Raw genomic sequence first — 25,641 nt, forward strand, 5'->3', positions numbered from 1 at the left:
AGAAATCATAGAAAAACAAACATAGACTGCCCACCCAACTCACGCCCTGACCATACTAAATAAATACAAAACAAAGATTTGGTAACACTTTGCCAGATGCAATAAGAAAATTACAGAAACACATTATCAGTAATAGCCTATTGAGGCTGAATATATAAACACCAGGGTGGAACGCATACACACTTCCCCTACATCCGTGATCCCTCATTTCCGTCAGCTAAGATCCTATCGTTTCCTGTGAGATGTCAGGAATTCACATGAAAACACATCAGCATAACATTAGCTAACATTAGCTAGCTAGTTGAAGTCCCTCTCAATCCACTTGCCCTGTGCTAGAAGGGACAAGGACTGTAATGCTGATGTGTTGCAGACCCTATTTGACTTTGCTATTAGTCCTTTCAAGGCCATTGCCTTGATATGCCCCTGTTCTTCTCTGACCGAAGTGACTGCTCCTCATGCAGGCCTCTACCTCTCTCCTCACAGTCACCATACTGGGGACACAGGACATGTGCTTATCCAGCTTGATAGACTGTGTGTTTGTCATGTTTATTTGTGTGTGTCTGAGTAGGGTTGCTTGGTATATGTGTGCGGAAGGACAGACTGCCAAGACAGGAGGAGCAAATAAACCGAGCTACGTGAAAAATAGAGGTCTCATATAAAACGAATGGTTGGATATTTACACAACTAGAGAGTATTTGGGTGGAAAGCACAGCCTCTGTGCCCAGTGGAAGATTATTGATGCTTATTTGACAACGGCTTGTCCTCCTAAGAACGGCAGGAATGTAATACCCTCTGGCGTCAAGACCTGAAGTTTTTTGTAGGTTGTGTTTTAAATGGCATCAGAGGATGCACGATTGAGTCCAGTATGGACAACAAAGATTGCTGCAAGGGAGAGGGGGATTGGGAACATACGGCTGTTGTTTAGGACAGGATATTTTCAATGAATGTCAGAACATGGAACTCTTGAGCACAATGACACTTACTTATGAAGTGTGTGTGTGGTTGTATGTGTGTGTTTGTTGTTGTATGCTCGTTGGGTCATTGGGTGTGAGTGAATGTCTGTCTGGAATAATGCATGCCTTACTATGGCCCCAGAGGTGAAATGACCATATTTCCTGTTCCTCAAAGCGTGGGGAAGATCAACTCACCGCTCTCTCCTCATATGAATCACAGCATGAGAAGAACAATGTCATGCCCCAACCACCAAACATGCACCTCCCCCAGAGGCAGAACTAGACACACAGCTGGACCATATTAGAATAGAGGATAGGAGTACAGTGTAGAAGAGAGCGGTGTAGTCTGATGAAGTCAAGCTGCTGAACTCATCTGAGACACAGCTGAGACTCTTGACAAACTTCGGCAGGAACACAGTGATTTGAAGGGTGATAATTGTGGCAAAGGAGATAACAATTTTAGACTTCACTGTATTATCATCACAGGATTTGGGACACAGGGTCTGCGTTACACGGAGCAGTGAAAGGAAGGAAGGGAGAGGCAGCTCTCTCTGCTTGTGGAAGTAGCGCCTGACCATAAATTATAGCTTTCGCTGTGAGAGAGCACGGATCCTCTGCAGCACCATGAGTCTCTTTGCTCCAGCCGGGACTCCAGCCAGGACTCTGCTATTGCTGCTCTCTCTCTCTGCTCTCCTCCATGGCTGTTCCTCCTCTCCCACCACGGAGGAGTGCACTGGCATGGGCGTCCGTAAGTTGGTGCATCTTTTTTTCTTCTTCTTTCGATCCAAACTCCTTCAGGTCACTTTCATTAAGCAAACCACAAACTAATGGTTTGCTTAATGAAACCCTTCGTTTGGGTTTCATTGCGTGAATTATTTTCTTTGTGTGAATTATTTTTTTTATTTTGATAGGTATTCATGTACAACAGTAAGTCATGTTTCCTGTGATTTTGAAGATATACCGGCATGCAAGCTAATCTACTGCCTCTTATCTACTGAGTAGGAATGTGTTCTCTATAGGGTAGTTTATGTACATTATTGCCATATACCGGCCAGCTATTTCCTGTAAATTAAACCATTCGCTGAAATGAGCCTGAGCTCTCTGGGAACTGTCACTATAGCCTGCCACTTAACTGTAATGGCTAAAACAACAACAGGCTAAACTGGAATGTAAATTTAATTGGTGATTGAAAAAGTGTTCACAACGCTGAGCCACTACACGCACAGTCAAGGTACTGAACAAGAGAGGTAACCCTCTTAGAAAAAAGGTACTATCTAGAACCAACAAGGGTTCTTTGTCTGTCCCCATAGAAGAATCCTGTGATTTTTGTTTCCAGATAGAACTCTTTTGGGTTCCACGTAGAACCCTCTGTGTAAAGGGTTCTACCTTGAACCCAAAAGGGTTCCACCTGGAGCCCAAAACATTTATACTATGGGGACAGCCGAAGAACCCTTGTGGAACCCTTTTTTCTAAGTGTGTAGGAGCTAAACAAGCTTCAGTCTATCTGCATTTCAAATGTGATAAATATACTGAACAAAAATATAAAGGCAACATGTAAAGTGTTTCATGAGCTGAAATAAAAGATCCTAGACATTTTCCATAAAAGCTTGTGCACAAATTTCTTTACATCCCTGTTAGTGAAAATTTCTCATTTGCCAAGATAATCTATCCACCTGACAGGTGTAACATATCAAGAAGCTGATTAAACAGCATGATCATTACACAGGTGCGTCTTGTGCTGGGGACAATAAAAGGACACTCTAAAATGTGCAGTTTGGTCACACAACACAGTGCCACAGATGTCTCATGTTTTGAGGGAGCATGGAATAGGCATGCTGACTGCAGGAATGTCCACCAGGGCTGTTGCCAGAGACCAGCCACCTGGACAGCTGCTGAAACTGTGGGTTTGCACTACCGAAGAACAAACTACACAAACTGTCAGAAACCGCCTCAGGGAAGCTGATCTGCATGTTCGTCGTCCTCACCAGGGTCTTGACCTGACTGCAGTTCTGCGTCATAACCGGCTTCAGTAGGAAAATGCTCACCTTCGATGGCCACTGGCACACTGGAGAAGTGTGCTCTCACAGATTAATCCTGATTTCAACTGTTCCGGGACAGATGGCAGACAATGTCGCAATGATCTGTACACAATTCCTGGAAACTGAACATGCCCTAGTTCTTCAATGGCCTGCTTACTCACCAGAAATTTCATCCATTGACATATCATCCATGTTTGGGATACTCTGGAACGACGCGTACAACAGCGTGTTCCAGTTCCCGCCAATATCCAGCAACTTCGCACACCTTCAGACATACAGTACCACAGACCACTTTAATGGTATTGCCAGAACCCTCCCATGACCATAGGTTATTTTCAAGCTGATGAGATCACTTTGTTCTTAATGATCTGAATCCTAGCTTGAGATCCACATCGCGTAACTCAAGTTTTCACCCAAAATGTCCTTTCGACTACGGATGTGAAAGTCCTGCAAGCTTTTCGCATTGGGCTGAATCCTAACGTGAGAAATGCAGGCATATCTCCATCCTTTGTGTATATCACACATTGATGTTATTAGAAGTTTGTGTCACCTACACATTTCAAGTTAGGGGTATGCCTTATCTGAATGCTTAACTAGGATGCACAGCTTTTTCTAGGTAAAATATCAGTATATGAATGCATTTATACTGAAAATAATTTCATGCAGAACCTCTAACGAATGATCAAATCTCTTCTGTTTCTACCTTGACAGGGCTGCGCTCCTTCAAGCTGGTGTCCAACTGCAACTTCACCACCCTGAAAGACAAACAGATCCAGGAGGTGCAGGCTCCCACCACCGTGCTCTACGTGCCCATGCTCTACCTGGTAGCCTTCACTGTGGGCCTCCCGGCTAACCTCCTGGCCCTGTGGGTCCTTCTTTTCCGTACCAAGAAGATGCCATCCACCATCCTCCTCATCAACCTCACCGCCACCGACCTCATGCTACTGATGGTGCTCCCCTTCCGCATAGTCTATCACTTCCAGGGCAACGACTGGGTCTTCGGCGAGCCCTTCTGCCGCGTGGTCACGGCGCTCTTCTACGGCAACATGTATGGCTCGGTGCTGTGCCTGGCGTTCATCGCCGTCGACCGCTACGTGGCATTGGTGCACCCGTTCGGTGCCAAAACCCTCCGCAGCTTCCGCACCTCCCTTTACATGAGCCTGGGCGTGTGGGCGGTGGCGCTGGCCGCCATGGTGCCTCTCCTCGTCTCCCGCCAGTCCTACAAGCTGGACGAGCCGAGCATAACCACGTGCCACGACGCGTTGCCTGAGGAGGAGCATGAGAACTACTTCCTGCCCTACTTTCTCACACTCTTCTTTCTCTGCTTCCTGCTCCCCCTGCTGGTCGTCCTCTACTGCTACGGCTCCGTGATACGCACCCTAGTGGCGGGAGGCCAGCGCTACGCCCACGCTGTGCGCGTCACTGTGCTAGTGCTGGTAGTGTTCGTTGGCTGCCTGCTACCCAGCAACATCCTCCTTCTCCTGCACTACTCCGACTCCTACCTGGTGGATGACGGGGAGGACCTGTACGTGCCCTACATGGTTAGCCTAGCTGTTAGCACGTTGAACAGCTGCATCGACCCCTTCATCTTCTACTATGTCTCTGACGACTTCAGGGAAAAGGTCAGGACGGTGCTGTGTTGCCGCGGCGACAACGGGAGAGACTCGACCACGGGGAACCAGGTGTCCTATTCGTCCACCTCAAAGGGGACGCAAAGGTCAAAGGTGACACTGCTGTCCAAGTCTAGTCGAAGCCCGGTGACGTCAGAGGGGGAGGTAGCATGCAGATAGGTATTAGACGTGTAGGCACTAGGATCAGACGAAGACTCAATCTTGTGTTGTTCCTCTGGTTTATGTGAGACTCTCATTTATACAGCCAATGACTTTTATCGTATATTGTGAAAAACAAAAAATGGATGGCAAATTCTGTGCAATTTCCATAAACATGCAGTCAATGGAGGGAGGTGTTTAGGAATCATCATCATACATACATACATGATACATACATCATACAATAGTCTCTTTAGACATCCACTTTGCCTCCCACAAATTTCAAATGCTCTTCATTTGTTGCCTATGGTCTGGTTTTCGAGATGAGGGTTTGTATCGTTAGAGTTCTACAGGATTACACAGTCAATCTATATTAATGGACTGTCTTTTATAAATCTGACAAAATGGGAAAAATACAGTTGCAGTGTGTGTTGTCCCTATTCTTCGGTCTAGGTCAGTGGTTCCCAAACTTTTTATAGTCCCATACCCCTTCAAACATTCAACCTCCAGCTGCATACCCCCTCTAGTACCAGGGTCAGCACACTCTCAAATGTGAATAACATATAATAATCATAATAATATAATAATAATCAATCATTTTGTTCTTTATTTAACCATCTTACATATGAAATCTTATTTGTACATCGAAAATTGTGAATAACTCACCACAGGTTAATGAGAAGGGTGTGCTTAAAATGATGCACATAACTCTGCAATGTTGGGTTGTATTGGATACATTCTTAAATCATTTCCCACACACAGTCCGTGCCTGTATTTAGTTTTCATGCTAGAGAGGGCCGAGAATCCACTCTCAAACAGGTACATGGTTGCAAAGGGCATCAGTGTCTTAACAGCATGATTTGCCAAGGCAGGATAGTCAGAGCGCATCCCAATCCAGACATCTGGCAGTGGCTTCTGATTAAATAAAATTTTCACAGAACCGCTTGTTGCAATTTCGATGAGGCTCTCTTGTTCAGATATCGGTAAGTGGACTGAAGGCAGGGCATGAAAGGGATAACTTTCAATTACGTAGGTACTTTCCTGAAACGGATGAAACAAACAACTGGATTTGTTTGTTTCATCCGTTTCGGGAAAGTAGCTACGTAAGTGCGCACCCAACTCACTCAGGTGCTTTGCTATATCACCTTTTACATTGTCCGTAAGCTTGAGTTCATTTGCACACAAAACAATCATACAATGATGGAAAGACCTGTGTGTTGTCCTTGTTAATGCAGAAAGAGAAGAGCTTCAACTTCTTAGTCATAGCCTAAATTTTGTCCCGCACATTGAATATAGTTGCAGAGAGTCCCTGTAATCCTAGATTCAGTTCATTCAGGTGAGAAAAAACATCACCCAGATTGGCCAGTCGTGTGAGAAACTCGTCATCATGCAAGTGATCAGACAAGTGAAAATTATGGTCAGTAAAGAAAACTTTAAGCTCGTCTCTCAATTTAAAAAAACGTGTCAATACTTTGCCCCTTGATAACCAGCGCACTTCTGTATGTTGTAAAAGCGTTGCCCATTTCATGGGATAGTGCAGAAAATACAGAAGAATTCAGGGGCCTTGCTTTAACAAAGTTAACCATTTTCACTGTAGTGTCCAAAACGTCTTTCAAGCTGTCAGGCATTCCCTTGTCAGCAGGAGCCTCTCGGTGGATGCTGCAGTGTACCCGAGTGTCGTAGGGAGCAACTGCTTGCGCGTGCATTACCACTCCACTATGTCTTCCTGTCATGGCTTTTGCGCCATCAGTAAAGATAAAAACATATTGACCCCCAACGTCCATTTGATGTCACAAAGCTGTCCAGTACTTAAAAAATATCCTCTCCTGTTATCCTGGTTTCCAGTGGTTTGCAGAAGAGGATGTCTTCCGTAACTGACACCCCATAAACGTAACGGACATATACCAGGAGCTGTGCCAGGCCGCCACGTCTGTTGACTCAACCAGCTGTAACCCATATAATTCACTGGCTTGTATGCGAAGCAGTAATTGTTTCAAAACATCTCCTGCCGTGTCACTGATGCGCGTTGAAACAGTGTTGTTTGATGAAGGCATTGTCTGTATAGTTTTTTGGCCTTTTTCCCTAGCATTTTCCCGGCCATTTCCGCGGTAGCAGGAAGAATTAAGTCCTCCACAATAGTATGGGGCTTGCCTGTCCTAGCCACTCGGTAGCTCACCATATAAGACGCCTCTAGCCCCTTCTTATTAATGGTATCTGTTGCTTTTATACATGTCTTACTACTCAAAAGTCATCTTAGTTCTCCCTCTAGAAAGAGGAGTGGGAGGCCCCGGTGCACAACTGAGCAAGAGGACAAGTACATTAGAGTGTCTAGTTTGAGAAACAGATGCCTCACAAGTCCTCAACTGGCAGCAAATGCTTGTCCTCTTGCTCAATTGTGCACCGGGGCCTCCCACTCCTCTTTCTGTTCTGGTTAGTGCCAGTTTGCACTGTTCTGTGAAGGGAGTAGTTCACAGCGTTGTACAGGATATTCAGTTTCTTGGCAATTTCTCGCATGGAATAGCCTTAATTTCTCAGAACACGAATAGACTGATGAGTTTCAGACACAAGTTATTTGTTTCTGGCCATTTTGAGCCTGTAATCGAACCCACAAATACTGACGCTCCAGATACTCAACTAGTCTGAAGAAGGTCTGTTTTATGGCTTTTTTAATCAGAACAATAGTTTCAGCTGTGCTAACATAATTGCAAAAGGGTTTTCTAATGATCAATAAGCCTTATAAAATGTTAAACTTGGATTAGCTAGCACAACGTGCCATTGGAGCACAGGAGTGATGGTTTCTGATAATGGGCCTATGTACGCCTATGTAGATATTCCATTAAAAATCAGCCATTTCCTGCTACAATGGTCATTTACAACATTAAATGTCTACACTGTATGTCTGATCAACTTGATGTTATTTTAATGGACAAAAAATTAGCTTTTCTTTCAAAAACAAGGACATTTCTAGGTGACCCCAAACATTTGAACGGTAGTGTATATATATTTACGGCATTGTGCGGTACCCCCAGTTTGAGGATACCTGGTCTAGGTGAAATGCCTATATAGAGTGGGTATTACCCTTTCATTATCTACATGTATTGATACAAATATCTCATAGTATGGAATCAGCATTACTACACAGTATTACATATTTGTTTTCATTGTATTATCTAAAAAAATCCAGGGGTACTTTCCTTCAGGTAGGGTGACCTATTCCATAGCTTATAGCTCTGTGGTAAATGTTTCAATTGTCCGTGGAATAGCTGAACAGTTTGTACCTGGAGGTCAACAACAGCATTTTACATTAAGCCGTTCTAAGTGATGCTATAATTTTTTTCCCATTTAGACGTGTTGGCCAAATTTAGGCATGTCCATGTGAAAATGGGTACGCGTCTGGAATGGATTTTGTTCATACCATGCTGTGACTGCTTGTCTGGAACACATTCAAGTTTTGGATATTTCCCTCAAAAATTGTAGATCATGGAGGGTTTTTAAGGTAAAGCATAGAGTCAGCAAAACATCATAATGTGGCTTCGTCAGGATTATATACCCTTAAATTAGCCGTTAATAATGATTTTGATGTACATTAGGCTGGTTTATACTTGAATACTTGAACTGGTGGCCTGGTATTTTACAATATTGTTTCCACTGGTATTTATTCAGTTGGCATTTACTAAGAAAGTATGTTGTATTATTTGTACTTACTTATATTCACAGATTGAAAGAAATCACTAAAATAAAGTGCTATAATTTTTGGCGGGAATGGGAGTTATATCATATAATATGCTGAAGCACACATATATCGCCCCAAATGTATCTTTTCACACTCTCTCAAACTTCCCTGACATAATTTGAGTGGAAACCAAATTTATTCTTTGCTTAACTACTGACAATGGGTTTTCTTTCAAAACAAGACACAGAAGGAAGTTTCCTCGTCAATTCCGGAGCCAAGACATACACAGTGCACTTGCCTTCGCTGTGGAACATTCCACAGTGGCAGTAAATCAATACTAGCTCCCACTATCAACATGTAAATGGTTGTTTATCTGGGCGCTCAAAACACATTGAAACACCAAACCACTCTATCAAGAACAATTCATATTTCAAAAACAATACCAACGTTTATACATGCACACTTATTTAAACAAAGGGATTAATATCAATGTAACACCAAGTAGACAAAGCCTATGAGTGTGTAATCAAGTGCCAGCAAGCAGTGGATTCAACGCCTTCGTTTGGCCAAATGTGTGGAGTGATAAGGCGTATCATGGCATAGCAGTCTTGGGGGTAGGGTGGGGGGGAATAAGTGAGTGACACTCATGACCAGTTGAAGCGTCTGTTGGGTGGGTCTAAACCAGGATAATAACCTTCGTCTTCATTGGGATTCCAATACATTTGACTAGGTACGTTGTTTTTTGTTCATAAACTTTGAAAATACCGATATTGATAACAATATCTGCATGTGTCTAACGGAATATTTGAATTTACGACGTAGTCTGACATGCAAAGAAAACCATTTGTTAAAAATAAACTTTTTCAAATGCACAAAGGCTTTGGCATCTGAAACACTGTAAGTGTACGTTTGAAAACAGCTTGGTTAGACAGCTGTCACTTTTGCAATGTGCCAAGTTCTCCTTTTCCTTTTTGGTTAATTTGGTTAATTCAATCGAGATTAAGGTTGAGCTGAATGAACAACAGAGACAAAATGCAAGTATAAACCCTTCTTAAAATAGTTTGGGGAATGGCCTCGTCTCTGAGGGATGATCCTCAGAGCCTGATCCTTTGATGGCAGGTAGCCCTATGCGGGGCAGTTGGCATTGAAATCTCCCCCTCGGGGATTAAGAGGTTCCAATGACAGGTCTTAGGTGGTGATGGTGGGGAGGTGGAGGGTTGTCGGTAACTTTTGCTGTGACACAGCAAGTACGAGATCATGGGTAAGTTTGACATATAAACACATCCCAAGATTTATGCCCATTGGTTGAGAGAGAGGAATGTGATAAGAGTGTGCCCATTGGTTAAACAGCAAGCGTAAGGAATTTGCATTATTCTGCTCATAGCTATAAGGCAAATAGGTGAATGACATTCTGTACGTTGATAATGGAAAACAGCAAGAGAGACACGATGCCATGCTGATGATGTTAATATTTTGTAAACACTAACATACATTCCCATTATGCACATAGAAGAGGAAGCAATGTGAATTGTATTGTGCTTACTGAAAGAAGCAAAGCGAGCTATCCATTCAGACCAGCCATACCGGTTGAACCTCTGAGATGAACTACATTTGATTAGAAACTTCTCTTCAGCATGACATTATTTCCTCTCCAATTGCTGAGCATCAAATCACATCTCATTACATGTTATTAGTCACATGCGCCGAATGCAACAGGTGTAGTAGACCTTACAGTGAAATGCTTACTCAACCAACAATGCAGTTAAAAAAAAAATATGAATAAAGAATAAGAAATAAAAGGAACAAGTAATTAAAGAGCAGCAGTAAAATAACAATAGCGAGATTATATGCCGGGGGTACCGGTACAGAGTTAATGCTAGGGCCTTCTTCTGACACTGCCTGGTATAGAGGTCCTGGATGGCAGGAAGATTGGCCCCAGTGATGTACTGGGCCGTTCGCACTACCCTCTGAAGTGCCGTGCGGTCGGAGGCCGAGCAGTTGCCATACCAGGCAGTGATGCAACCAGTGCTCTCGATGGTGCAGCTGTAGAACCTGAGGACTCATGCCAAATCTTTTCAGTCTCCTGAAGCTGGACGGAAGATGAGAAGGGTAGCTATAGATGTGAGACAATGCAAATCTGAAAAATCTATAAAAGTAATGGCCCATTTGAACTTCCCAAAATAGTTAAGTTTGGTTAAAATGCCAAAGAATTATTAATTGTACTCAGTAACTAAATGAAGGAGGGAGAAAGAGTATGAATGTTGGTGTGTCTACACCCTTGTATGGGCACTTTCTGTACAGTATGTATAGGACAAAGAAACACACATTCATACCTCTATGTTTGTGAGTGTTCCTCTATGTTTGTGTGTATGCATGCTGTGTGTGTACGTGTGTGTGTGCATGTGCATTAGAGCAATTAGGATGCACACACTTAACTACTAGACCAATCAATGGACTTTCTCCTTGTCAACAGGCTTAGCTTTGGCAAACCCATAACAGACACTACCAGCCTCATAGTAGGCTGACAAAATGGAGGCTAAATGACCTGTGAGGCTAATGGTTTCTTCCTCTAATGGTCTGGAAAGCCTTAGCATGGCCATTAAAACACAGACAATCAGGTTTAGCAATTCACAGCACCCCCAGAGTAACTCCCCCACGTCATTTCAATTGATTCTCCAAAGAGGCTCTGAAAGGTAATTTATTTTCTCATGAAGATTATTAGAAAAATAGGATAACCGTCAGAGAACCCAGCGTCTGAACACAGGAACCTAAACTGAAACCTGAATGACATTTGGATGAGGTTTTGATCTATTGTAAGGGTTGTTGAGGTGAAATCTGTTTGGTGACACATGCAGTATACTCAGGAAAACAAATACATTGTTTGTGGTGGTCAGTGAGACTCAAAATACAATTGAAGAGAAATGAGTGGGAGTACAAACGGAACATCTAAACTGTCATCGTCATCTCAAATTCTCTGTCACTAAATCATGAACACGGGCCCTTATGTAAGTATTTGTGCAATATGTGAGTAACATAAACAATACTGGCCATTGGTTGTAGTTGGTTTGATTGGCTGTAGTTCAAATATCTAGCTAATTGGTGAAACAGAGGTGAAATGAGGTGAAGAACCAAGACATGCCAGAAATAAAAGTGGTGTAGCCCGACATCTAGTGGAGAAGTTGAGATTCAGCACATTTTGATCATATTCAGGGCCCTGAGCTTAGGCCACGTCTGTGCTTAGTCCTACTGACGTGAATGTGGCTGCAAAGAGCTGATGTCATATGTTCAACTTAAGATCAGATTCCCTTTTGTACTTTCCTATGTTATTACTATTGCTATAACTCTGTTATGGATGATGACACTGCTATTGATGCATTCACTGAAAAACGGAGATAAACCGTAGCGTTGGTCATGCAACAAAAATCCAGTGTGTGTCATGAAGTCTCACTTTGTCGTAAAGTTATGTATCATGTGACTCTCTGTTAATACGTTGTGACTTACCTGTCATTTTTACCTATTGCAGCCTTTGCAGGTGACACTAGTCCTGTCTTGCTTTGTTTGACGGCACAATGGATCTTGACGCAATGAGTGGTGGTGAGAGAAGGCTAAGAGTTCACATATTCCGATGTCACAGACACGGACGATTTGTCTAAAGTTAAGCACATAACACTCTAAAACCTGACAAACAAAGTAAAAATTCGAACTAAGTCCTACCTCATCTCCCTTTAGCCATATCCACTGCAGTGATGGCTGGTGCTCTGGTCACTCTCCTAGTTGTGGTCACTGTGACAATGTGAGTTTACCGACAAAGGACCATGACGAGGGCAAGCATGGTCAAATAGACCAATGTCAAATAGCAGGACAGCAGGAAGTCCCCCAAAATCCTCGCCCAGGGCATCCTGAAGCGAGGTAAAGTTAGGCCTATAAGCATAGTTATACTGCAAGTTGAAGCTCCAATAGTGGTTCCACTTTATTCTGATCGTCTGACTGAAACGTTACCAGCTTTCCACAATCTAGGTTTCATATGCCTAACAATACGTGTCTGTGAAAATAGTCACTCCCTTATTTTATCGAAGCTTTGCACTCAAGTCTCTAATGTGTGGTTTGTCTCTTTTCTTGTGTCCAGCCAGAGAAAGACAGATGTCACTGAGGAAGAGGAGGAGGGTGATGATGAAACGGACGTGAACACTGTAAGTTAGAAAACTTAAACTTAAACTGGACAGCACGCTTTCAAAAGTTTACTCCTTGATGGAATTTGTCTGTGTTATATGTCGGCAGGTAAATGCTGCAAATATGATATGTTTTGAACAGCATTCACATTTCATTAAAATATGTATTGTTAAACCAAAACAACAACCTAAACTACAAGATGTTTGGTTAAGTAATACTGATTTATGCCATGAAAAATAGATATAGAAGCAGTGAAATTATTCTAACAGTATTGTTACAGTAATTAACCCTTTGCAAAATAACCCCCCTTGGTTACTGTTGTTAACTCGGACAAGCTTTTATCTTCCTGTGAACATGGAGAAACACACAGTTTCTGCGCCATCGTGCCATCGTGCATACATTTATTTTGTCCCCCTACACCAAACACGGTCACGACACGCAGGTTAAAATATCAAAACAAAATCTGAACCTGCCACGCCCTGACCTTAGAGAGCCGTTTTATTTCTCTATTTGGTTAGGTCAGGGTGTGATTTGGGGTGGGCATTCTATGTTGTCTATTTCTTTGTTTTTGGCCCAGTATGGTTTCCAATCAGAGGCTGTCGTTGTCTCTGATTGGGGATCATACAGCCCTTTTTCCCACTTTATGTTGTGGGATATTGTCTTTAAAAAAAAAATTATAACAATTTTTTGAATTATTAGGCTGAATGTCATGCGTCCTCCGATACACAACCCAACCAGCCATACTGCTTCTTAACACGGCACGCATCCAACCCGGAAGCCAGCCGCACCAATGTGTCGGAGGCTACACCGACACATTGGTCGGCACACTGCACCATGCACCATACACACTGCACCTGGCAACCTGGCCAATTGTGCGTCGCCCCACGGACCTCCCAGTCGCAGCCGGTTACGACAGAGCCTGGGCGTGAACCCAGGGACTCTGATGGCACAGCTGGCGCTGCAGTACAGCGTCCTTAACCACTGCGCCATAGCACTTAGACATACAAAAAAATCGAAATATGACCACTTCTTGTGACTGTCACGATTGTCGTACTACTCCTCTGAGGAGGAGTAGTTGGAAGGATCGGACGACCAAAATGCAGTGTGGTATGTGATCATCGTGAATTTAATGAACAGAGAACACTTGAACAAACTATACAAAACAATAAACGAATAACGACCGTGAAGCTATAATAAGAACTGTGCTGACACAAGCAACTAACATAGACAATCACCCACAATGACAAAACAGGCTACCTAAATATGGTTCCCAATCAGAGACAACGACTAACACCTGCCTCTGATTGAGAACCATATCAGGCCAAACAAATAACAGACAAACTAGACATCCAACATAGAATGCCCACTCAGATCACACCCTGACCAAACAAAGCATAGAAACATACAAAGCAAACTATGGTCAGGGCGTGACAGTGACTCTCACCGACTCCACACTTTCCTCCAACTCATTACAGATTTTCCTTGAAGATCCTAAATGGATTTCCCAAGTAGCATTGATCCATAATTCACTCTGTCTAAAAACAAGTCTAGTGGTTTCCTATTTTCCACCACAGCTATACCTCTCTTGTTTGGCCTTTGATATCTATAGGTTGGCACGTTTTTTTCATGGAACTTCCTATGTGATTAAATGCAGCGGTAGGCCTAGAACTTCCATCGTCGACTAAGTAAATACATAGGCCTAAAGCCAACAAATAAAAACAGTAGAAAATATGATGAAAATTCAGATTCTTTCAATCACATTCATCTCTCTACTCCGCCTGTCTGCCTCCGTTTCTATCTGTCTTGACTTGAGCTATTGCTAGTGAAGTGACTTGCCTAGTTAAATAAAGGTTCAATTAAATAAAAAACTGGATCTGGACCGAAGCAGTTGCTAGCAAACTTGCAACATTGTATCAAGTAGCCTATTCACGGCCCTCAGAGTTTCCCGCGCCAGTGAGCTCGGGACAGACAGCTCAGGACAGACAGCTGTTTCCAACTGGATATATGGGATGATCAGATCATGATATTTTTATCTTCCACACCGAGGCTTGGTGATTAACGAGGCCGGGAGTGTTGGAAAGATTTTTCAAATACTGAGGAACTATCTTTTGCAATGGATGTAAACAAACACTTAATTTACAATGTGTGAGGTGAAAACAATGACTGAGCTGCTCAGTATATTAGTGGTGGACCTGTTGAATTAAGACAATCAGAAATCATACATTGCCAAATGGGCACTTTCCTACATTTGTATGCAGCAGGCCAGGTAGGACTACCTCAATGCATGCTCAGGTGACATGCACTCACTCAACGTTATCAGGACATAGAGACACAACAGTGGCACAAGCCAAGAGACAAGAAGATTGATGACAAGCCTATTCCAGCGGTCTTGGAAACAAGGGCAAAAGTGAGCTGGAAGAGAAGTCTACTGCAGTTATAACTTTGACTGGTGAGCTACACGTGAATGCATTGTTTACATCTAATGCATGTAATAACCAATTCAACCACAACAGGATATATTTTTTATCACAGATGCAAGTCCATTATATCTTCAACTTTTACGTATCAAAGAAACCCATGTTTTAGATATTACTGTATAGGCACAAATCTATGGTTAGCAGCAGAAACAGTATGGTATCCATAAACAAATGTCATCAAATGTTTCCACCTCCATGGTTGTATGTTTATGTTCTCAGGACAGTGTCAGAAGTAACAGATGAAGATGGGTGGGCGTATAACGTGAACGTCTAGCAACCCGAAGGTTGCAAATTTGATTATCATTACAGACAACTTACACATTTTAGCTAATTAGCAACTTGTCAACTGCTTACTACATTTGAGTTACTTTTCAAATACTAAGTATGCTAGCTAACTCTTCCCCTAACCCTAACCTTAACCCTTTTAGCTTACCCTAACATGAACCCTTTTAGCTAACCCTAACTCTAACCTTTACTCTTTAAGCTAACTTGTAAACATAATCCTAACCCTTAGCCTAGCTAACATTAGCCAGATAGCTAACGTTAGCCACCCAGCTAGATTTCGTAACATATCATATTATAACGACACAGGGCGAGACGCAGATGCGTTATTGAAAAACAAGGGGCAGGCAAGAGGCTGGTCGAGGACAAGCATAAGTTCATAAACCAGGTCAGAGTCCAGAAGGTACAGGGCAGCAGACAGTCTGGAGGTCAGGCTGAATGGTCAGGCAGGCGGGTACAGTGTCAGGGCAGGCAAAGGGTCAGAACCGGGAGGACTAGAAAAACAGGAGCACGGAAAAACACACTACTTGACTTGACGAACTGGCAACAGACAGACAGAAGACACCGGTAGAAATACACAGGGAATAACGGGAACAAATGGGAGACACCTGGTGGGGGGTGAAGACAAGCACAAGACAGGTGAAACAGGGTGTGACACATATGTTTCGCAAATTCATAACATATACAGTAATAAAAATTGTAATTTGTAACAAATCATAGAAAATGGTTGATGGCCATCCACAAATGATTACATACCATATGAAACGTAATATATCATACTAAAAGGAGTGTCTCGGACTTACACAGATAATAATACGAAATTCTCTGAGACCAGGTTGAGAATACCCATACAGATTTCTGTCTGTGTGCATGGGTGTGTGAGGACTAGCCTATAATAAGAATGTGTGGCTGGAAGTTGGACAGCAGACTCCAGTCACCCAAGTCATAGACTGTTTTCTCTGCTACTGCATGCCAGGTCTAGGACCAAAAGGCTCCTTAACAGCTTCTACCCTCAAGCCATAAGTCTACTGAACAATTAATCAAATGCCCCCCCCCACCATTTGTTATGTACACTGCTGCTACTCGCTGTTTATTATCTATGCATAGTCACTTCACCCTAACCTCCATGTACAAATGACCTCGACTAACCTGTACCCCTGCACATTGACTCGGTACCAGTGCCCCCTGTATATAGCCTCATTATTTTATTATGTTACTTTAGTTTATTTGGTAAACATTTTCTTAACTCTTTCTTGACCTGCACTGTTGGTTAGGTCTACACTTGTTGTATTCAATTTGATTTTAATTTAATTTGATTTGAGCATGTTAACCACAAACCATGTCCGGTTTATGTTTCCTAATCTGGAATTAGGGATCTTGCGAGATACTATTTTAAACTTCTTAGTTTGTTTTTTGCCCTTTTCACGTGCACCCTATGCTTCACAATTGTCATCTCAAAATCTAGTTCTGGCATTTGTAGGTTGGACATTGCAAAGTGATGATACATGTAGTGTGTTATTCATTCAGTTATTCATTTAGTGTTGAGGTTATATTTTTTGAGGTCTCCTGAGTCAAATTATATGTAAAGACTTCTGTTGCTAACGTTGTACTTGTGATTGCACTAAGTTGTGTAGTTATGTATGAGTTATGTAAGTTGTTATAATTGATTGTCATGACTGGCCTGTGAGCATCAGGGTACAATCGATCAGGGCTCTACAGAGATATCAAAATCAAATCAAATCAAATCAAATTGTATTGTTCACATACACGTGATTAGCAGATGTTATTGCGGGTGTACCGAAATGCTTGTGCTTCTAGCTCCAACAGTGCAGTAATATCGAACACGTAATCTCTAACAAATTAAACATTCACCCAATACACACAATTCTAAGTAAGAATGTATGAAGACTATATACATGGATGAGCGATGTCAGAGCAGAATGGACTAAGATACATTAGAATGGTATAGAATATAGTATATACATATGAGATGAGTAATGGAGGATACACAAAGATATAAAACTGTATTTTTTTGTGAAGAATCAACAACAAGTGGGACACAATCATGAAGTGGAACGACATTTATTGGATATTTCAAACTTTTTGAACAATTCTAAAACTGAAAAATTGGGCGTGCAAGGACACCAAGCGAGCACCTGGTAAATGTAGTCTCTTATGGTCAATCTTCCAATGATATGCCTACAAATACGTCACAATGCTGCAGACACCTTGGGGAAATGACAGAAAGTGTAGGCTCATTCCTTGCGCATTCACAGCCATATAAGGAGACATTGGAACACAGCGCCTTCAAAATCTGGGGCATTTCCTGTTTGAAATTTCATCTTGGTTTCGCCTGTAGCATCAGTTCTGTGGCACTCACAGATAATATCTTTGCAGTTTTGGAAACGTCAGAGTGTTTTCTTTCCAAAGCTGTCAATTATATGCATAGTCAAGCATCTTTTCGTTACAAAATATCTTGTTTAAAACGGGAACGTTTTTTTATCCAAAAATTAAAAGAGCGCCCCCTATATCGAAGAAGTTAAGCAGGGGGACACGTCTGGCACTGCAGGATTTGAGTCCCTGGCGGCGTAGTGTGTTACTGTTGGTAGGCTTTGTTACTTTGGTCCCAGCTCTCTGCAGGTCATTCACTAGGTCCCCCCGTGTGGTTCTGGGATTTTTGCTCACCGTTCTTGTGATCATTTTGACCCCACGGGGTGAGATCTTGCGTGGAGCCCCAGATCGAGGGAGATTATCAGTGGACTTGTATGTCTTCCATTTCCTATTGCAGATTAAGTCTTCCCAGCCTGGTGCAGGTCTACAATTTTGTTTCTGGTGTCCTTTGACAGCTCTTTGGTCTTGGCCATAGTGGAGTTTGGAGTGTGATTGTTTGAGGTTGTGGACAGGTGTCTTTTATACTGATAACAAGTTCAAACTGGTGCCATTAATACAGGTAACGAGTGGAGGACAGAGGAGCCTCTTAACCTTTCTGATCTCCCCATCCCGGATCCGGGATCGTGAATACAGACTCAAGCTCATTACCATAACGCAACGTTAACTATTCATGAAAATCGCAAATTAAATGAAATAAATATGCTAGCTCTCAAGCTTAGCCTTTTGTTAACAACACTGTCATCTCAGATTTTCAAAATATGCTTCTCAACCATTGCAAAACAAGCATTTGTGTAACAGTATTGATGGCTAACGTAGCATTTAGCGTAGCATTTAGCATTAGCATTCAGCTGGCAACATTTACACAAAAAAACAGAAAAGCATTCAAATAAAATAATTTACCTTTGAAGAACTTCAGATGTTTTCAATGAGGAGACTCTCAGATAGCAAATGTTCAGTTTTTCCTGAAAGATTATTTGTTTAGGACAAATCGCTCCGTTTTCTGCGTCACGTTTAGCTATGAAAAAAACCCTGTATCCAGGATCTATCAGCAAGCTCATTAGCATAACACAACGTTAACTATTCATGAAAATCGCAAATGAAATGAAATAAATATGCCATCTCTCAAGCTTAGCCTTTTGTAAACAACACTGTCATCTCAGATTTTCAAAATATGCTTCTCAACCATAGGAAAACAATCATTTGTGTAAAAGTAGCTAGCTAGCGTAGCATTTAGCGTTAGCATCCAGCACGCAACATTTCAACAAAAACATAAAAGCCTTCAAATAAAATCATTTACCTTTGAAGAACTTCAGATGTTTTCAATGAGGAGACTCTCAGTTAGATAGCAGATGCTCAGTTTTTCCAAAAAGATTCTTTGTGTATTAGAAATAGCTCCGTTTTGTACATCACATTTGGCTACCAAAAAAACCCGAAAATTCAGTCCTCAAAACGCGAACTTTTTTCCAAATTAACTCCATAATATCGACTGAAAACATGGCAAACGTTTTTTAGAATCAATCCTCAAGGTGTTTTTCACATATCTCTTCGATGATGTATCGTTCGTGGAAGCATGGTTTCCCCTCTCAATCAAATGGAAAAATACTTGCACATGGCTTTGCGCACCAGTTTCGACGCAGGACACCAGGCGGACACTTGGAAAATGTAGTCTCTTATGGTCAATCTTCCAATGATATGCCTACAAATACGTCACAATGCTGCCGACATCTTGGGGAAACGGCAGAAGGTCTAAGCTTATTCCTGTCGCATTCACAGCCATATAAGGAGACATTAGAAAACAGAACTTCAGAAATTCTGCTCATTTCCTGTTTGACGTATCATCTTGGTTTCGCCTGTAGAATGAGTTCTGGGGCACTTACAGACAAAATCTTTGCAGATTCTGAAACTTCAGAGTGTTTCCTTTCCAAAACTGTCAAGAATATGCATAGTCGAGCATCTTTTCGTGACAAAATATCGCGCTTAAAACGGGAACGTTTTTTATCCAAAAATGAAATAGCGCCCCTAGAGATGCAACTGGGTAAAGAAGAAGTTACAGGTCTGTGAGAGCCAGAAATCTTGCTTGTTTGTAGGTGACCAAATACTTATTTTCCACCATAATTTACAAATAAATTCATTAAAAATCCTACAATGTGATTTTCAGGATTTTTTTTCTCCTTTTGTCTGTCATAGTTGAAGTGTACCTATGATGAACATTACAGGCCTCTATCATATTTTTAAGTGGGAGAACTTGCACAATTGGTGGCTGACTAAATACTTTTTTGCCCCACTGTAAATGTGATGAGTAATGCCAGATATGTAAACATTATTAAAGTGACTAGTGCTCCAGTCTTTAAAGTGGCCAGTGATTTCTAGTATATGTCTATGCAGCAGCCTCTAATGTTTTATGATGGCTGTTTAACAGTCTGATGGCCTTGAGATAAAAGCTGTTTTTCAGTTTCTCGGTCCCAGCTTTGATGCACCTGTACTGACCTCGCCTTCTGGATGATTCCGGGGTGAACAAGCAGTGGCTCAGGTAGTTGATATACTTGATGATCTATTTGGCCTTCCTGTGACATCCGGTGCTGTATGTGTCCTGGACGGTGGATGGTTTACCCCCCCCCCCCCCCCCCCGCCCCCGGTAATGCGTTGGGCAGACCACACCACCCTCTGGAGAGCCTTGTGGTTGCGGGTGGTGCAGTTGCCATTCAAGGAGGTGATAGAGCCTGACAGGAGGCTTTTAATTGTGTATCTGCTAAAGTTTGTGAGGATTTTAGGTGACAATCAAATTTCTTTAGCCTCCTGAGATTGAAGATGCTCTGTTGCGCCTTCTTCACCACACTGTCTTTGTGGGGGTCCATTTCAGTTTGTCAGTGATGTGTATGCCAAGGAACTTGAAGCTTTCCACCTTCTCCACTGCGGTCCCGTCAATGTAGATAGGGAAGTGCGCCCTCTGCTGTTTCCTGAAGTTCACGATCATCTCCATTGTTTTGTTGACGTTGAGTGAGAGGTTGTTTTCCAGGCACCACAGTCCCAGAGCCCTCACCTCCTCCCTGTAGGCTGTCTAGTAATCGTTGATTATCAAGCCTACTACTGTTGTGTCGTCTGCAAACTTGATGATTGAGGCGTGCATACCCACTCAGTCATGGATGAACAGATATCCCTCCCACAGAGGGGGAGCGGTATAGAGGGATTGATGGGGGGTGGGGTTTAAATTCGTAAATTATAAGGCAGACTCCTTCCTAGTCTCTAATGTGAGAGACTGGAATGCGTGTGCCTTATGGAGAATCTACCTCAGAATTGTAACGTGCAATAAATGGACTTTGGGACATTATATTTCTCCAGCCAAAATGGTCGTAACAATGACAGATGGAATATGAAATGAATGTTATTTTTGCTATGTTATTGTTAAAGGGAAATGTCACAATTGTTCAACTTCATTTTCATAATCTCCAGCACCACCCCAATATCAACATATGTGAAAATTACGTGTTTCTATGTTCTGTCATCATCGGTGTGCATCCTGTGATTTTAACCAATTATGATTAGGAATTGCCCACAAATTGTCTACTAATTGGTTCATTATGTCATTGGGAACACTGATCTTATGAAGTTGAAACATTTTGAAATGTCCCTTCAACCAGGTGGCAGCTGGCTTCTTTTTTCTCTTTGTAATATGTTGAGATATTACACATTATGCAAAAGGTTAACTTCACTTAGTTGCTTAACTTGGAGCAAAAGTATGTGTCCTTCGTTATCTTCGTTATGACCACAAAGCTTTATCCACAACCTACACTTCTCTCCGTTAGATTTTGGTTTTGGAAAGGGTATAAAAAAGACACCACTCTCTTACCTCTCCAGGTACAGACTGTCAGTATTACATGTGCCCCAGGCACACTGTTTTACCATTTTCTGTTCACTTGTATCAGAGAAAGGAAAAGTATCCCAGCCTGTAGCCCACAGAAACCATGAGGATTTTTTTCAAGGTTCAAGGGTCAAAAGGGTCAATTATGTAAAACTCATTTGTGATACCTTTGATGGTTTCTTATAACCAGGTGCTTTACATACTAACCAATACACTTGAACATTAACAGGTCAAAGACGGCCATTATGTGTTTTTCTTTATTATAATTTGGTATTATTGTATAATGTACACCATGTGTTAGGCACTTTTTCTGTTATAAAGTTTACGTTTATTCTCTATTGGAGTATATTCATTGCTTAAAGTGATAGTTGACCCAAATGTCATAATTTGTCAACCTTTTTCTGTATTTAAAAAAAAAACCCAATCAGAGTATTCTGAACAAACCTTATTTGCCAAGAAACAGGTGAAGGTCAGGGACAGGCTTCAAGTTTCAAGTCCAAAGAAATGTTTTATTGGATGTTCCTTCTCGACAATGCAAAAACCATAAAACATTATACAATATAAGAATTTTGAACATAAAGTCAATTAACTAGAAGAATAGAATAAACATTTTAGCATAACACCACCTGTTTACCCTGCTGTCCACCATTTTGTTCTACCAAATATATGTTTTTCTGGATTTCACAAAGTAAACAAAGTATTTCCAAATTCAGGGTTTCCTACTCTGATGAAAGAGTGTGAAACAAGGGTGTGCAATTTGGGAAAGTTGAACTTCAACCGGTATTTAAGCACAGACATTATGCAGTCAGAAACACAGATGGAAGCTGAGCAAGAATTTCTTGTAGATTTTCTCCATGAGTGAAAGCATCATCTAAGGCTTTACCATGAAGACTGCTGTTCTTTTGTTTACTGTGGTGCTCATAGGTAAGAATAACCAAAAATGACATATATTCATTCAACTATTAGGTCAATCCATTGCAATATCAAATCAAGTAGCTGTCCAGCTCGCACATGCAATTTGGTTGGTTCTGGATGCAGTTTGTGTTCAATATAATTTTGGCATTTTAATATAAATACACTTAAATAGTTTAGTAGAAAATATCAGCATAACAGGTTTTCCTCCTTAGTCATTATATCTGTGGTTCATCCCATCTCTAGCTGTGTTGTCAGAGTGTGAGATGGTCAAGTTTGGTCAGCTGTGCAGCGACAACTCCAGTAACAGGAGGAGGACAGGGGACAGATGGGGACAAGGACACCACGGCGCAAGCAGGTATGGCAAGTGTGTGTGTCTGTAGTATTTGTGGCATGCATTTTGATGTATCAGTTTGGTTTTATATTATTTTACTGTCCGCAATTTACCTCATACTTTAGTTGATAAGATGTTAACTACATTCCATGACAATGATTGAAATCTAAAAACCCATTAATTCAATATTAATGCTCTTACTGTATACAATACAAGAAATAAAACATACCATAGTGTTGCGAATGAGATACTCTCTGAATACTTTGTGAACCCCCCAGCTTTAATACCCTTTCCTATCTATGTCCAGAGGAGGCCGTGCGCATCAGGGTCTGGACATTGTGTGTAATGATGGGGCCACAGTGTACGCTCCATTTGACGTGAAACTCAACGGGAAAGTGATCGTGTACACAGACCCGAAGAAGGCAGCCATCAACGATGGGATCAACCTCAGTGGAGAAGGTCAGTGTCTATCCTGAATCAATTTTTTTAAATAACCAAGATAAATAGTTAAGTTAATGCTATGCTTGTAAATATGCACTGTATTCCGATGGAACTCCCTAAAAACCAACCACTTCACTCTGTGATTGTCGTAACAGGTTAGGAAAGCATTTTCGCTACTCCTTTTCTTTTGTAACAGTATTTTTATTGGAATTTCACAATATTCACCCATATTAAGAGATACAACAACAGAGACAAAGTACACAGAAAAAAAACAAGAAAAACAGCACCCACTTACACATATCTACGCATATAAATATATATACATACATACACACACACACACACACACATACATATATATATATACACACACATACACACATACATACATACACACACCCATACATATACATACATACACGCGTACGCACACACACACATACACAACCATACATACGTACACCATTTTCCTCTTCCCGCTCGGTGCTTCTCTCACCCCATCACCATCATTGCGTCTCTCAATACATACATTTTAAACAAACTTACAAACAGGAATTAAACAAAAAAAGCTCAGTTTAAACCAAGAAGTTAGGTTCCACACAGGGAACGTGCTACTCCTTTTCTTAACTTTAACTTCATTCTCCTAACCTGCTACATTACTTCTCCTTACCTGCTGTGTAAGTTCTCCTAACCACTAAGAAAAAAATCACTTTTGATCATGGCTGTATTGAAGTGGCGTGTTTTTAGGCTGTCCCGTAACCCAATATTCTGGCTCTGTTGTGTCACTGAGGTATACGAGCAACTAATATGTCACATGGCGGAATGGATATTGGAAGAATAATGTGGCATATAATTGGGTAATGGTTGAATCAATTGTCTAATTGATTGATTGACTGACACTGTGGTTGTCTCTGTTTTCTAGGTCTGTGCTTTAAGCTGTTCTACGTAAAGCCTGACAAGTACTCTGGGGTGGTGAAGAAGGGCCAGAGGATTGGGACCATGCTGACCATGCAAAGTGTCTACCCAGGGATCACTTCTCACGTCCACGTCCAGATGTGTGACAAGTCTGACCCCACCAAGTTCTTCTAATGGAGTCCCTTTTGACCTCTCAATCAACCAATAACATGATTGTAATCATTGGCCAATAGATGGGCTTACTGTGTTTAAAAATAATAATTTGCTTATTATTATAAACATTTTTATTACAGTATAAAATCCATGCATGCTGCACATTTCTGGAATAAAGTTTTACATGAACCCTATAAGCATCAGGGGTAAATTCATAATTTTTTATAAATCCTTTTATGCAACTAGTTACAGACATGAAAATAGACAATGATTTCTGTGTTAATATATAATTTCTGTGGTATATATATATATATATATATATATATATATATATATATACTCTTTTTGTATACTAGTTGTACGTGGCTCATCTGACAATGTGTACTCAATAGTAAAATTTGTGAAAAAAACATGATAGATTTAAAACAAATAACAACCCTGTACCATGACTAGACAGTGGAAAAAAACACCCATCTCTTTAATAAGTTCTTTAGACAATAAAAGCTAATTTACCAACATTTCTGAAAATTTGAAATTAAACTTCTATTGATCAAAATAACTGTTTAAAACATGAAAAACATACTAAAATTGTCACGTTCGTCGTAATGATGAGACCAAGGCGCAGCGTGATAAGAATACATTCTTCTTTAATTAACGAAAAACACTTAAACAACTGTGACGCTATGCTAAACCAAGTGCTGACATGCAACTACACATAGACAATAACCCACAAAACCAAAATGGAAAATGGCAACCTAAATAGGATCCCCAATCAGAGACAACGATAAACAGCTGTCTCTGATTGGGAACCAATTCAGGCCACCATAGACCTACATATACCTAGACATACCAAAACCCCATAGATTTACAAAAACCCTAGACAAGGCAAAACTCACATACCACCCTCGTCACACCCTGACCTAACCAAAATAATAAAGAAAACAAAGAATACTAAGGTCAGGGTGTGACAATTTAAAAAAAAAAAAACATTAAATTTGACTATAAATGTGTGAAAATGTAAAAATAATGCATATTTTGGGGAATTTAAACCATTAGCTTGTGTTACAAAAGGTTAATAAAAGAAAAAGTGTTACTGTTTGACAGAAAATGTAATTTTGCCATCATTTCCAATTTGGGGTCAAAAATGACCCATGTTGGTGCATTTAGGGGTCAAAATATGTTGGTACTTTTGGGGTATTAACAACAAAATAAATACACCATAAATCATTCCTGATAAATAATGTGTATTTTTGTATCTGAGCCTCCGTTTTGG

The 25,641-nt window shown here is 41.2% G+C and overlaps 2 protein-coding genes across 3 annotated transcripts; both read left to right on the forward strand.

Moving 5' to 3' along the window:
• Positions 1-1,248: 1,248 nt before the first annotated feature.
• LOC110505112 (proteinase-activated receptor 4) lies at positions 1,249-5,333 on the forward strand. Its single transcript, XM_021584095.2, has 2 exons — positions 1,249-1,701; positions 3,704-5,333. The coding sequence occupies exons 1-2, from the start codon at positions 1,578-1,580 to the stop codon at positions 4,780-4,782; spliced, it is 1,203 nt and encodes a 400-aa protein (XP_021439770.2). The 5' UTR covers positions 1,249-1,577; the 3' UTR covers positions 4,783-5,333.
• A 3,725-nt stretch (positions 5,334-9,058) lies between these two features.
• Positions 9,059-24,565, forward strand: lect2 (LECT2 neutrophil chemotactic factor). 2 transcript variants are annotated; one of them, XM_021582973.2, is made up of 5 exons: positions 9,059-9,164; positions 12,561-12,624; positions 22,772-22,883; positions 23,167-23,318; positions 24,223-24,565. In XM_021582973.2, the coding sequence occupies exons 3-5, from the start codon at positions 22,792-22,794 to the stop codon at positions 24,387-24,389; spliced, it is 411 nt and encodes a 136-aa protein (XP_021438648.1). In that variant the 5' UTR covers positions 9,059-9,164; positions 12,561-12,624; positions 22,772-22,791; the 3' UTR covers positions 24,390-24,565.
• Positions 24,566-25,641: the final 1,076 nt, after the last annotated feature.

The sequence above is a fragment of the Oncorhynchus mykiss genome, chromosome 31 (assembly GCF_013265735.2).
Source record: "Oncorhynchus mykiss isolate Arlee chromosome 31, USDA_OmykA_1.1, whole genome shotgun sequence".
Lineage (NCBI taxonomy): Eukaryota > Metazoa > Chordata > Actinopteri > Salmoniformes > Salmonidae > Oncorhynchus > Oncorhynchus mykiss.